The following is a 13,638-nucleotide window of genomic DNA, read 5'->3' as shown; positions in this document are numbered from 1 at the left end:
CTGAAGATCTTTTGGCAAAATGGTATTCTTCCTGAGTGAATTGATCCGTAGCCTCTCATCTGCATATTCATAGGCCATTTTTCGTCTCTTCACGTCACGCAACATTTTCCAGTCTACGTAATAACCTCGAACTTGGCCTGAAGGTGATGAAGGAACCATCTAAAAGATAAGGAACAAGGTGAAGGATCATCAGACCCAGGCTCTGCCAGTGTCTCTCATCCTGTGATCCCTTTTATTGACCATTTATGACCTAATAGTTTTTTTCCTAGTAATTTTGATCACTTTAATAGCTTAAACTAATAGACTCAATTCAAAATAAGTAACTTCTACAAATGTACATTAACCCAAAATGGTGGTAACTAATAATACCAATAAGGTGTGTTAAGAGAGTGAAAAATTTTCTTAGATTTTTAAATATAATTCTGTTTGACCTTTACTTAGGCTAATAGTTATATGGTTCAAAAACCAAAAAAAAAATAAAAAGAAACAGTGTAGACTCCCTCCCACCTCATCCCTTACCTGCCCAATGACCACCCCTCTACCTCCAAAGGTATCCATTACTAGATCCTGTATATCCTTCCAGAGATCTTTGTCTATACAAATACATATACATACTTCCTCCCCCATATTTCATGCCCTCCCCCCTTTTTTCTCATTTAACAATATATCTTGAAGATCTTTCATATCCATATGTTAAAAAGTCTCTCCAATTTTTTTAGGTTGCATATTCCACTGTCCATACAGTAGACCTGACAAGGTTCAGGGCACACGACCTCAAAATATGACACCTTGACATTATTGAGTACATCAAGCACAAGGAATTTGAGAAACAGCAGGTGCAGGAAAGACTTTCTGACCTCCCCCTAAAGCAGGTGTTAAGACCTTCAGGTGAGAGGTGCCCTCCCTATACCTGACAAGGGTTTGGGGAGGGGGGTATGGGCAACCTTATCATTGAAGATGGAGGGACACGAAGAGGAATCAAAGAACAGGCCTTGCTGTTTGCGGAGTTTACCACACTTAGCTCATACTCCTATCACATTTCCCCACAACTTCCCACTTCACCAGACCTAGCATTAATATTCAGGTTTAACCCTTTGGTTATCACTTCCTTATAAAGGCTCATGTATCATGTAAAACTTACACATTTGTATGCTTCTCTCCTGTTCATGTCTTTTGTTACAGGGGCCCCAGCTGAGAACTTAGAACAGAAGGAAATGATTTTTTCCTCCTCACAGATGCATCATTTATTTAATCTGGGACCTCCTGGCAGACATCTAGATCACACCTCACCTTTTATCGTTAAACAATGCTGCACTGAGTAACCTCCTACATAAATTATTTCACATGCATTCCTATAGATTAGCAAGGTACATTCTTGGAAGCAGAATTGCTGGGGTAAAGGGTACTTTGAAATTATCACTGGCCTAAAATTTCTTAGCACAAGTTGTCTAGTAATAAGACAGTTTGTTTCTCACTGTCACATGTTTACTTGGTAAAAAGAAAACTACAGGCCCAAAATGTTATCACTTAGGCTGGGTCCTCAAACAAGAGCTTAATACCTAATCTACTTGCAGTTTCAACCTCCCCCAGAAAAAGTCTTAACTGATTGGGCAGGACTTTTCTGATGGGTGCCAATACGTGCCACCTGGGCCCCATCCCCCAAAGGAAGATGAAGCCGTCTGCATAAGACCCCCTGCTCCCCCTGCCAAGGGAAAGTGACCTTGCCTGAAGACAACTAATGATTTTCTTGCCTCACCCTTCCTATAAAAAAAACCCCCTCCCATTCTCTACACTTCCTTAGAGGTCCCTTCTACTTGCTGCTGCCTGATCGTGAATCACTTAGTAAAGCCAACTGGATCTCCAAATTTACTTGGTTAAATCTTGTTTTAACAGATTTAGCCGTAGCGTTGGGCTATGAATCGAATTTCTCATGGCATTCCGGGACAATGAGAAACACAGGCATGGCACCCTGTGAACCCTTTTGAGTTTGGTCCTTCTTGCCATTTCTGAGAGCCACTGCTAAGCCCCCTAGGTTTCAGCTTTGCTCCTCTTGCATTCGAGATACTTATCTAATATTGGCTTTCTAGTCCGGGGTTAATGGGTCCATCTAGATCAATGGGGATCCTAACAGAGCGCCTGTCTTTCTCACTTGGTTTAGTCTGCAATTCCACATTGGAATCCCTTCCCCAGTTCCAGTCTGCATTCCCCACTTACTGGGACTTACTGGTTTAGTCCTTTTCCCATTTCCTGTCTGCAGTCTCCCTGAATGGAGTCTGCTGGTTTAGTGCACATTGGTAACTGCTGATGGCGCACACGGTCTTCTGTTGGCCAGTCTGCAGTGACATGTTTTCATTAGTGCTGGTGTGGCAAGGTGCATGTTTGTTTATCTTGTTTTGTGTGTACCTAAAGGCTATAGCTAATGGGGATCTTGAAGAACAAAAAGCCACAAAAAATTGGTGGGCACAGGTCCAGCGTGTGAGACCGCAGAGCGCTCGCCATCTAACTCAAAGACTCCTGTGTTAGGGGTAAGTGGTCACAGAAAGGGTTAGATGGACGGTAGGTCAGCAGCCAACCTCAAGAAACTTCCATGCAATGAGATACTATGTAAAACACAGTTCCCAACCCTGAAGCACACCCCTCCTACATAGGAGATTGGCTCTGAGAGACCGAAAGCATAGCTAAAGTGGTCATTGTGCACACAAACACCAAAACAAACCAACACTGGGTAGGGGTTTTCCTTTCTTCTTGTTCTCTGACCTAAGAGTTTGGCTTTGTGACTGGTGAGAATATTCTCTGTGGTCTTCATCATCTGGAGGGTGCACTTACTGCGGTGCACATTTATGGCCAGTTGAACAGACTGGGGATCTGTTACAAGCAGCACTCTCTGTTGGGCAGTGCCGGCTCTCAGGAGAGTTTGTCCCAAGAGGTCCCAGCCTATTAGGGGCCTTTGTCATCTCAACCTGTATTGCTTGTTAGTGCTAGAAAACCCATTCCAGACTACCTGCTTGGTATCACAGATTAGGCAGTTGTGACTAAAGGCGATTCACGTTTGTGGGAGAGTGGAGACCGTGTGCACACATTATTCTTATCACTTATGCAATGAAATCTTTGTTTTTTTTTTTTTTAAAGATTTTATTTATTTGACAGAGAGATACATAGCGAGAGAGGGAACATAAGCAGGGGGAGTGGGAGAGGGAGAAGCAGGCTTTCCGCGGAGCAGGGAGCCCGATGTGGGGCTCGATCCCAGGACCCTGGGACCATGACCTGAGCCGAAGGCAGACGCTTAACGACTGAACCACCCAGGTGCCTGAAGTCTTTGCTTTCTTAGACTATTCTTCGGAGTAAACTTTTGGATCAAGGTGGCTGCATTATCTACGCCCTCTGGATGCCCCTTGTCTTTGGGTAAGCCATAAAAGGCTTATTGGTATGAGTTGATACTAAAATGAATGAGACCCTACTTGTCAATGGCCAAATGATGGATCCTTTAAATTGGCTATATTTGAAAAAAAAAAATTCTTTAGAAAGAGCTCTCAATTGCCTTATTAGTATAATGGCTGGCCCTAGGGACTCCTTTGACAAGAAAAAGAACAAAAATTAGACTTAAGACAAATAATGTCCACATCCAATCAAAATTCCCCTCCTAAAAATCCAGCCCCATCTGCTGGTTTTAACTTCCCCTTTCCTACAAAATTTACAAAGAGCACTCCAGCCTAATCTTTAGGTTCAAAGTATATATGCTACTCCTGTAAATGTGAAAAGCCAGACTGTGAATTTAGCAGAATCACTGGGAACAAACTGTAGGGTTTGGTTTACTGTAACCAACACCTGCCAGCTTCACGCATTTTCACACAATGATCTTTGTAGATATAACCTAGACACTTCCTCCCCCAACAAAGAATTCATGTCCCCTGAAAAGCAGCAAATTTTTTAAGGTATAAAGCTAATACTTAGTAACAGAAGTTAATAGATGCCAAGGTTGAATTGTATAAGCAGAAAAAAAGGTCTATTGAATGGCTTTATTTTATACAGATTTTACAAAGACAGAAATCCTTTAGTTCTCATTTTAGTTAAAAAATCTTCCTAATATGAAGAAACAAATCTAGTTAAACGGGTGGGCCGGTTTCTTGATATTCAGGCTGTAAATCAGTTCCTTGGAGAATTAAAAACTGTCTTTGTCTTACAAATCTCTACAAAACCAGAAATGAAACTCCAGAAACAAGTCAAAACCCAATCTTTACCAATGCCCAAACCTCGCCTAATCCTCTCAAAATGTTGTAAAAGACCAGGATATTGAAACAAAATTGTCCTCTTAAGAAAAAGGGTGTATTTTAGGGGCCCCTGGGTGGCTCAGTCAGCTAAGTGTCTGCCTTGGGCTCAGGTTATGATCCCGGGGTTCTGGGATCGAGTCCTGAGTTGGGCTCCCTCCTGAGAGGGGAGGTGAAAAATCTTATCACATCTCTGAAATGTAAGCACAGCCCACAATCACCTGAGACTGAAGGAAAAAAAAGTCCCTTTTATCTTTTTTTTTTTTTTAATATTTATTTATTTGAGAGAGGGAGAAAGAGAGAATCCCAAGCAGACTTCCCGCTGAGCGTAGAGCCCCTCGACGTGGGGCTTGAGCTCACCACCCAGAGATCATGACCTGAGCTGAAATCAAGGGTCCGATGCTTAACTGACTGAGCAGCCCAGGTGCTCCATGACAGAGGTCCTTTCAAAATACAAACTGCTAAAAGGGTTCTTAGGCTCAGACTTTAGCACCTCTGACAACAGAGGGATAGACTCCAAATCTCCACCTTGAAGAAAATTTGGATACTTTCTCTGTAAATTTTCTACCCCTATCTTCTCCAGAACCTAAGAGCAAACGCAAAACTACAGGGAGAAGTTTTTCATCCAAAAAAACAAAAAAATACAGGGAGGTGTTTAGAAATCAGGCCTATATGTCCTCTCCACAAATATTAGTAAAAACAAATGTTATAAATTTTTGTTTACATCTTGTCTATTTGTGTCCATTTATGTTGTAAATATTAGATATTTTCTCTACCTCCACATGGTACAGCTAAAATTAATTTGTAAAAGAGCTCTATTTAGTTGGTTTGAAGGCAAGTGCTTGTAAAATTTGTGCATTCTAAAACTCTCAGAAAGAAACTAACCCAAATGTGTTTTCAAGTTCATATGATATGAAAAAATACTTGAAATCAAAACTAGTTTGAAACAGACATGTCTTGGGGCACCTGGACGGCTCAGTTGGTTAAGCGACTGCCTTCAGCTCAGGTCATGATCCCAGGGTCCTGGGATTGAGCCCTGCATCAGGCTCCCTGCTTTACAGGGGAGCCTGCTTCTCCTTCTCCCTCTGCCTGCCACTCCCCATGCTTGTGCTCTGTCAAATAAATAAAATCTTAAAAAGCAAAACAAAACAGACATGTCTTTCAAGGTATCAACATTAAATATAAAACTTTATTCTACCTAAGCTATCTCTTAGAACATCTGCCCACCAAAAAATACCACCTTAGGATAATGCTTTGTCTAATGTTTAATGAAGTTCTGGCAGGTAATCTAAACTTAATTATTTAACAAATAGACTAAATAAAGAGTTTTAGGTAAGTTTTTAAAATAGTGTCCCCAAATCCTTTTGATAACTTGAAACCTTAAAGTTTTGTTAAGTTAAACAATGAGTTAAGTTAAATTCATTAAATATCTAGATCATTTCCAAATAAGACAAAATACTAAAACAGTAATTACTAAACACAGGTTTATCTACTTTTGGATTCTTATTACAGAAATCTAAAAGATATTTAGATGTGTTAATGGTACATGAAAAAAATTAAAAAGGCATACATATGCTTCTACATAGTATGAAATGTAACCATAAATTTGCAAATTTAAGGAATGCTGGTTAACAGATCATTCACAATTGCTTACCTTAGTTTTTACTACAAATTAAAGTTTCCAAAGTTAAAAACGTTAATTAATATATGTAATTAAAGCTACTAAAAATAAGGGGAACATCTCCATATGCCAAAAAAGGGAGTAAAAAACGTATGAGAAATAAAGATGAATTTTTTGTTAAGGGGAAAAAATTAATTTTGTCCTAAAATAAGGCTGGTTGTTTAAAGAAAAACAGGACAAAAATGGAATGCAGGGGAAAACAGTTATAAAAGGTTTGTGGAAAAGGAATCTTTGAAAAGGAATTTAAAATGTGGTCAAGCTGGTTAAGATTAAAATGAATTTATTTAAAAAAATGAGTTTTGGGGTGCCTGGGTGAAGACAGTCAGTTGAGCATCCGACCCTTGGTTTTGGCTCAGGTTGTGATCTCAGGGTCGTGAGATCAAGTCCTGTGCTGGGCTCCATGCTCAGCGTAGAGTCTGCTTAGGACTCTTTCTCCCTCTCCCTCTGCCCCTCCCCTCTGTGCTCACATTCTCTCTAAAATAAATACATAAAAAAGGACACTCAACTGAGCCACCCAGGTACCCCTGAATAAATAAAATCTTAAAAAAAAAATGAGTTTTGGGGGCACCTGGGTGGCTCAGTTGGTTAGGTGACTGCCTTCGGCTCAGGTCATGATCCTGGAGTCCCAGGATCGAGCCCCACATCGGACTCCCTGCTCAGCGGGGAGTCTGCTTCTCCCTCTGACCCTCCCCCGTCTCATGTTCTCTCTCTCAAATAAATAAATAAAATCTTAAAAAAAAAAAAAAAAAGTTTTAAGGGGCACCTGGCAGGCTCAGTCCATACAGCATGTGACTTTTGATCTCGGGGTCATGAGTTCAAGCCGTTGGGTATAGAGCTTACTTTAAAAAAAAAAAAGGAAAAAGAGGAGTGCCTGGATGGCTCAGTTGGTTAAGTGTCCAACTCTTGATATCAGCTCAGGTCTTGATATCAGCTCAGGTCTGGATATGAGAGTCCTGAGTTCAAGCCCCACATTGGGCTCCATGCCCAGTGTGGAGCCTACCTAAAATATATATATATATATATTTTTAATATCAAAAGCTGATACCGGGGGTGTTTGGGTGGTTCAGTTGGTTAAGCATCAGACTCTTGATTTCAGCTCAGGTTATGATCTCAGGGTCTTGAGATTGAGCCCCGTGTGGGGCTCCATGCTCAGCGGGGAGTCTGCTTGAGATTCTCTCCCTCCCCTCTCTCATTCATGCTCTCAATCTCTCTCTCTAATATGATCAAATAGCACCTGGGTCACTCAGTTGGTTAAGCGTCTGCCTTTAAAAACAGTCTACCAGCAATGTCTGATCTGTTTGGGCCATAATCCTGGAAAAACTGTTTGTGCTCCCAGAGGCTTCAGACCTCCTTATGTACCCTTTGTGCACCTGCAGCTGGACTTCATTTAACTGCCGCTTAGCATGGGTGATCAATGTTCTTGTTATTGTATGTGTTTTCTGAATGGGCTGAAGATTTCCCCCCTGCGGTATACTTTCCATGATCTCCAAAGACCAAAGCACCCACTTCACTGGGTAAATCATACAAACATTAACAAAAACCTTGCAAACCTTTTGGGATTCTATCAGTATATGATATTCTGCTGCTCTCTTGTTGTATCATGCTAGTATGACTAGCTACTGCAAATCTTTAGTACCTTAAGCTAAACCCTATCATCAACAGGTAAATAAAGCTTTCTCTGAACCCCAGTTCAAAGGATCCTGTTGGTTACAGTCTGAAGCCTGAGGACTGGGCGTTTTAGAAACATCATCAGAGAAAAACAACTTTCGAGCCCCACCGGAGAAGACCTTACCAAGTACTCCTGACCAGTGACACTGCTGCAAAACTAAAAGGTATTAAGCCTTGGGTACACACAGCTAAAAAACACTCCACCTGACACCTGGCCCATACAGATGCTGCAGACCTCTAAACCAAATTGACAAGTAAGAGAAGTAACTGACACTGAGGTAGACTGCTTCCACTCAAGATGACAGATCAAGACTTCATACTATAAACATAAAACCCATTCTCCTTTTCCTTTAATCTGGCACTCCCTGGGAAGATTAACATTCTCAGGCCCTTGCTAAGAGGGGGTAACCTCTTCTTTCAGGCTAGGAGAAAATCTAACTGTGCTCTTAACTTTTCACAAGTAAAATAAGACATCTAATTGGTCAATTCCCCTGAATTCACACTGTTGAGTTAAAAAGGATCTACGAGGAGGCTTTCATGACTCAGGATTTATTCCTTTTGACAGGTCTGTATTTCTCTGGTTAGGGATAAACATAAACGAAGCTACGATCAAGAACTGCTCCTTAATTCTTAAAATTATTGCAAAATCCGTTGCTAAAGCAATTGCAGCCCAATAAAAATCCTTACTCTAGCAAAGTTGCCCTTGATAGGAAAGTAGCTCTTGATTATCTTTTTTTTTTTAAAGATTTATTTATTTATTTATTTGACAGAGAGAGACACAGTGAGAGAGGGAACACAAGCAGGGGGAGTGGGAGAGGGAGAAGTAGGCTTCCCGCTGAGCAGGGAGCCCCACGCGGGGCTCCAACCCAGGACCTTGGGATCATGACCCGAGCCGAAGGCAGACACTTAACGACTGAGCCACCCAGGCGCTCCACTCCTGATTATCTTTTATCTGAGCAAGATGCCTGTCCTTATGGCCCACCACCACCTGCTATGCATGGGTTAACACTTCTGAGGAAGCTGAAACTCAATTACATAAGATCATAGAACAAGTGACTTGGCTTAAAAAGGTAGCTCCTTCCCTGGGGTCTTTGACTTACTTAATTTTGATTAGTTTGGGTCTTGGGGACTATAGCTCTATAGTACACTCCATATACTGGGAATTATCTTGCTTATATTAATCATAGTAATTCCCTGGTGCATTGTATTCTCTCAAAAGTTTTAAATGCATGTTCACAGCTGCTAACCATCAGGCAAATGATCTAAGACTTGAAACATCTGGGGGTGCCTGGCTGGCTCAGTCGGTATAGTGTGCGACTCTTGATCTTGGGGTTGTGAGTTTGAGCCCCACATCAGGCACAGAGATTACTTTAGAAATTTTTTTAAAAATTAAGAGATTTCAAACATCTAAGGAACAAAGAAAATGACCAACTTAAAAAACATGGACCTGAAGCCATGACCTGTGAATATCCCAGAGGTTAAGCCAACATGTCATGACCTATGGATATCACACAAAGGAATAACAAAAACTGCTATAACTTGAGGTTGGTCACTGAGTAGAGCTAAGGCCTTCAATTCAATTCAATTCAATTCACATTTCTGTTAAGCTGAGAGTTTGACCAAAAGGGGGTAATTAATTGTAAAAAACAGAAAACCACAGACCCAAATGGCATTACTTAGGCTGAGTCCTCATACCAGAGCTTAATACCTAATCTACTCACAGTTTCAACTTCCCCCACAAAAGCATTCTTAACTGGTCAGTCAGGAATTTTCTGATGGGCACCAAAAGTGCCACATGGGCCTTCCATCCCCCAAAGGAAGAGGAGGTAATCTGCATGATAAGACCCCCTGCTCATCCCCCTAAGGGAAAGTGACCTTGCCTGGAACAATCCTTTTCTTTTGCTAATAACTTTCTTGCCCTACCCTCTTTCCTATAAAAACCCTCATTTTGTACAGTTCCTGATTCCAGAATCATTTAATAAAGGCAATTAGATCTTCAAATTTACGCAGCTCAGTTTTGTCTTATAATATAGTGGAGGCATAGATTGTATAGCCCACTAAAACTCAAGTCTGGCTTGAAAAAAAATACACTCAAAACATTTATTGCTCTATTACATTATTTCTTCTGTGAATGTTTTATGTCTTTTGCCTACATTTAGACTGTCAATATTTTAGGTTTCTAACAGTACTATATACATTAAGATTACATTCCATTCTGTTCTGTACACATCCTATTTCCTATTTCCCCCCCCCACCTGTGTTTACCTCCCAAAAAGCTTTCAGGGGGCCCTCTTCAACTTATGCTCTACAGTCATCAAAATATTCTAAATCCTCAACTTCTCTTAACATCTTCAGATATTTGCTCTAGCTGAATCCTGAATCCCTCCTGATGGCTTCCCCTGTAGTTTTTTCTCCCGTGACTGGGCACAGAGGTAGGGGAAAGTGTATTCCTTGCTCTTTAGGGCAGCTCCCAAGCCTTCCTTCCTGAAAGGATCTCCGACTCTCGTGCTTTTGGCTTATATCTCCCATCACCCCTCCCTCCTGCACTCATCTACCACAGCCCCTCCCTTTCATTTATCACTGAATCTAGATCCTGGCTCACTGTCACCCTCCAATATTCTTGTCCTAACTCCTGGTGACCTCAATATACATGGAATTATCTCCTAATTTCTCTGTTCCTTGAACTCCTCTCCTCCAGGGATTTCTGTACTCCCTTCCATGCCCTAGGTCTTTTATTACCAGTAAGTCCAAGCTTTCTGTTATCTCAGTTTTGGTGCCTCGTTCTCTATCACTTCTTTCTGGCTTGCTCCTTCAAACACCCCAACAACAACCCCTGTGAGGTTTTTAATTCATTGTCCTACCACTTTTCACTCACAGCTTTTGATTTCCTGTCTCCCTCTTACCCAGCCTGAATTCCACAGTGCATAAATACAATGTTGTACTTCATACAAACTCAACTCCCTGGCCTGTCTCTCTCTCACACATCACTGTACTTGCTCCAATTCTTGTCCCTAGTTTTCCTGTCTGCTCCTATTTCACACCATTTCCTCTTCCCTTAAATCCCTAACACTTGCTCCCACACCCTCACACTCCACTGATGACTTCTCTTTAATTACAAAATTAGAAGCAATCAGGAGAGAATTTCCATAAACACCCACTACTACATCTACCCACTTACTAGCTTCTGTAATCATATGCTGTACATTCTCTCCTGTTATTAAATATCCACTCTTATAGTAGCTGCTAACCACATATTACTACTGAACATTTGAAATGTAACTAGTGCAACTGGGGAATGTAATTCCTAATGTTATTTAATTTTAATTCATTAAATATTTAAACTGAAGCAGTTGTAAATATTAAACAACTTTACTGTTTTGGTGGGACATTTTCTATTTTAATGGTGGAAAATTTGGCATCCAAACTGAGATGTGCTGTAAGTAAAATGCAAAATGGATCTTGAAGATCTAGTATGAAAAAAGAATGTAAATTTCTCTTAAGTCATCTTCGTAGATTACATATTGAAATTAATATTTTGGATATGCTGGCTTCAAATATTTAAAATTAATTTCATGTTTCTTTTTACTTTTTTAACATGGCTACTAGAATGTTTTTTTTTTTTTTAAGATTTTATTTGTTTGAGAGCGAGCGAGCGAGAAAGAGAGCACGAACAGGGGCCGAGGAAGGGGGACAAGCAGACTGCCCTCTGATCAGGGAGCCCAACGTGGAGCTCCATCCCAGCACCCTGGGATCATGACCCCAGCCAAAGGCAGACGCTTAACCGACTGAGCCACCCAGGTGTCCCTAGAATATTTTAAATTAACATATGCAGTTGGCATTATATTTCTACTGGACAACACTACCACGGAGGATGAACTGTCCACGTTTAAACAATGGAACATGAGGCCCATCACCTCTTACCTACAAAAAGGTACAGCTCCACAATTATTCCTTCTCTTAATTTTTCCCACGCTACAAGATCTTTCCCGTTAACACAAAAAGTTACTTTTGTCACGTGAAAAAACAAGGACACAAAACACCCACTCTTAACCCACCTCTCCTTCCAGCAGCTACCGACCCATTTTTCTGCTCCCCTTGCAGCAAAACATCAAAGCAAAGGTTTGTCTATACTCATAGTCTCCCAATTTCTTTCCTCTCGTTCTCTCTCGAACGCTTTGGCCCCCATCACGCCATTGAAACTGCTATGATGAGGACTCCCAACAACTTCCACGCTGCTAAAACCAACCGCCAATTCTCAGCCCTTTTAATTGGCCTGTCAACTTTGAGCACAGAGCTGACCACTCCCTGCTCCCTGAAATGCTGTCGTCGCCTGCTTCCGGGCCACCAGTCTCTGGGCTTTCCCTCTCCCTCGAGGAACTCCCGTCAGGTCTCCTTTGCTCGGCTCTCCTCGCTTAACACTGGAGTCCCTGGGGCCTCAATCCACGGACCCCCTTCTCTTCTCCACCTGCACTCACTTCTGTATAAATCGGCGGCAATCTGCAGCTTTCAATGCCTGTCAGAGGCTTACGAACATCAAATTTACATTTGCAGCTCGGACCTCCCTTGGGGCGGATCCGCACTGGGTGCCACAGGTGGCCGAGTGGTAGAGGACCCGTGGGTTTGGGGATTCAGTGGGGAGGACGAGGCGTGGGGCTAAGGGCGCGGGCCTGACCTTCCGGACGGTCCGCAGCAGAGAGCCCAGCATGGAAGCCGCCATGTTGTCCGCCACAAACGCCGAACCGCCGGAATTTTATTGACGGCCCAATGCGGCGACGACGCGAGGGGCGGGGCCCGGGGCGCAGGGGGCGGGGCGGAGGGCGGGTCTTTAGCCTACAGCTGGAGGGCTTACTTATTGGCTTTGCGTTCTCGCGGTATTTCACGGAACATGAGCAAGTTACAAATCCGGAAGTGCGACTTTGATACTGTTGGTGCAGTGTGGCGCTCCTCGCTCCTTGCTGCCGTACCTTTAGTTTTAGATGCTGTTAAACTGCCTTCGTCCCTACCCAGCTACTTTCCTTCCGCTCCCCCTCAGCTCTTCGTCACCAATTTCTCTTCCCCAGAGTCCTTCCCGGTCTCGCTCAACCTGCTCCCCTTCCTCCCATGTCTTCCATCCAGTTTAGGGTGCTGTGTGCCATAAACCTAGAATTATTGCCAGCTCCTCCTTCTCTGTAATTCCCTCTGTAGATTTTCAAATCTTTTCTGTCCACTATAATGGCGATAATGATTGTATTGGTGATTCCTGTTTATATGTCTAGGATTTTTATATACATTAAAACACTTGGAGTTCTGGGCGGGGGGAGAGGAAGGAACATTGCCTTTTAAAAACTGCTTTTTTCAGGGGCGCCTGGCTGACTCAGTTGGAAGAGCATGCGACTTTTGATCTCCCAGTCATGAGTTTGAGCCCCACGTTTGGTGTAGAGATTACTTAAATATTTTTAAAAACTGCTGTTTTCAGTCTGTAGTACAGGGAACTTTTAGGTCATCTTCATAGCAGATGGCCTTGGTCTGGAATGAACACTTTGAGAGGCCCCTTTCCTTTGGATGTAAGGGTAGTACCACCTACCCACGGTTCTGGTAGAAGAGTATCAAGGAGTATGTATTAGCTTGGCACAGACCTGTATCTTAGATGTGTTGATGGGTGAAGTGAGGAGATGCCCATGTGCTATTTACATCTTCTGGGAAGGAAGTTGAACGCAGGCTCCTTTCTTTAAAGTTCCAAGTTTATTGGAACATAGCTAATGGACAGGGGAGGAACTGACTGAGGCCAGCTGGCAGCAAAGAACAACATGAGTCCCTGTCATGGTAGAATCAGAAAATTCTCGGCCATGTCAGGTAAGTATCTATTCCTAATGTTAGCCCTTGCAATGCCTTTCTCTCCCCGCAATTGAGTCATCTGTAATCAGCTCACAAAATGAGTGAGCCAGCTTTGTGTACGGTGGGCTTTTGCTTCCTTTCTGTAAAAATAGTTCTGAAAGCATCTTTAATCAGCATTAGTAGCTTTAAAAAAAATGTGCTAAAATATAT

The 13,638-nt window shown here is 42.2% G+C and overlaps 1 protein-coding gene and 1 long non-coding RNA gene across 4 annotated transcripts in view; one reads left to right on the top strand and one right to left on the bottom strand.

Annotated features, from left to right (window-relative positions):
* Nucleotides 1–12,426, bottom strand: part of MRPS14 (mitochondrial ribosomal protein S14) — a 29,448-nt gene extending 17,022 nt beyond the window's left edge. For 2 of the 3 annotated variants that reach the window (XM_045877408.3, XM_045877410.3), the window contains exons 1-2: nucleotides 12,287–12,426; nucleotides 1–159 (exon numbers count right to left, since the gene is read on the bottom strand). In XM_045877408.3, coding sequence (XP_045733364.1) covers nucleotides 1–159; nucleotides 12,287–12,331 — 204 coding nt within the window. In that variant the 5' untranslated portion in view covers nucleotides 12,332–12,426. The other variant, XM_045877409.3, reaches the window with a different exon arrangement.
* Nucleotides 73–11,375, top strand: LOC135364734 (uncharacterized). The gene is made up of 3 exons (XR_010412333.1): nucleotides 73–178; nucleotides 7,609–7,778; nucleotides 11,242–11,375. It is a non-coding gene; the product is annotated as an uncharacterized LOC135364734 (long non-coding RNA).
* Nucleotides 12,427–13,638: the final 1,212 nt, after the last annotated feature.

Source organism: Mirounga angustirostris, unplaced genomic scaffold, assembly GCF_029215605.1.
Source record: "Mirounga angustirostris isolate CCGP_5_RB_7025 unplaced genomic scaffold, mMirAng1.0.hap1 SCAF_6, whole genome shotgun sequence".
NCBI classification, from domain to species: domain Eukaryota; kingdom Metazoa; phylum Chordata; class Mammalia; order Carnivora; family Phocidae; genus Mirounga; species Mirounga angustirostris.
The sequence above is the reverse complement of the archived record's forward strand: the minus strand, read 5'-3'. Positions and strand labels throughout refer to the sequence as shown.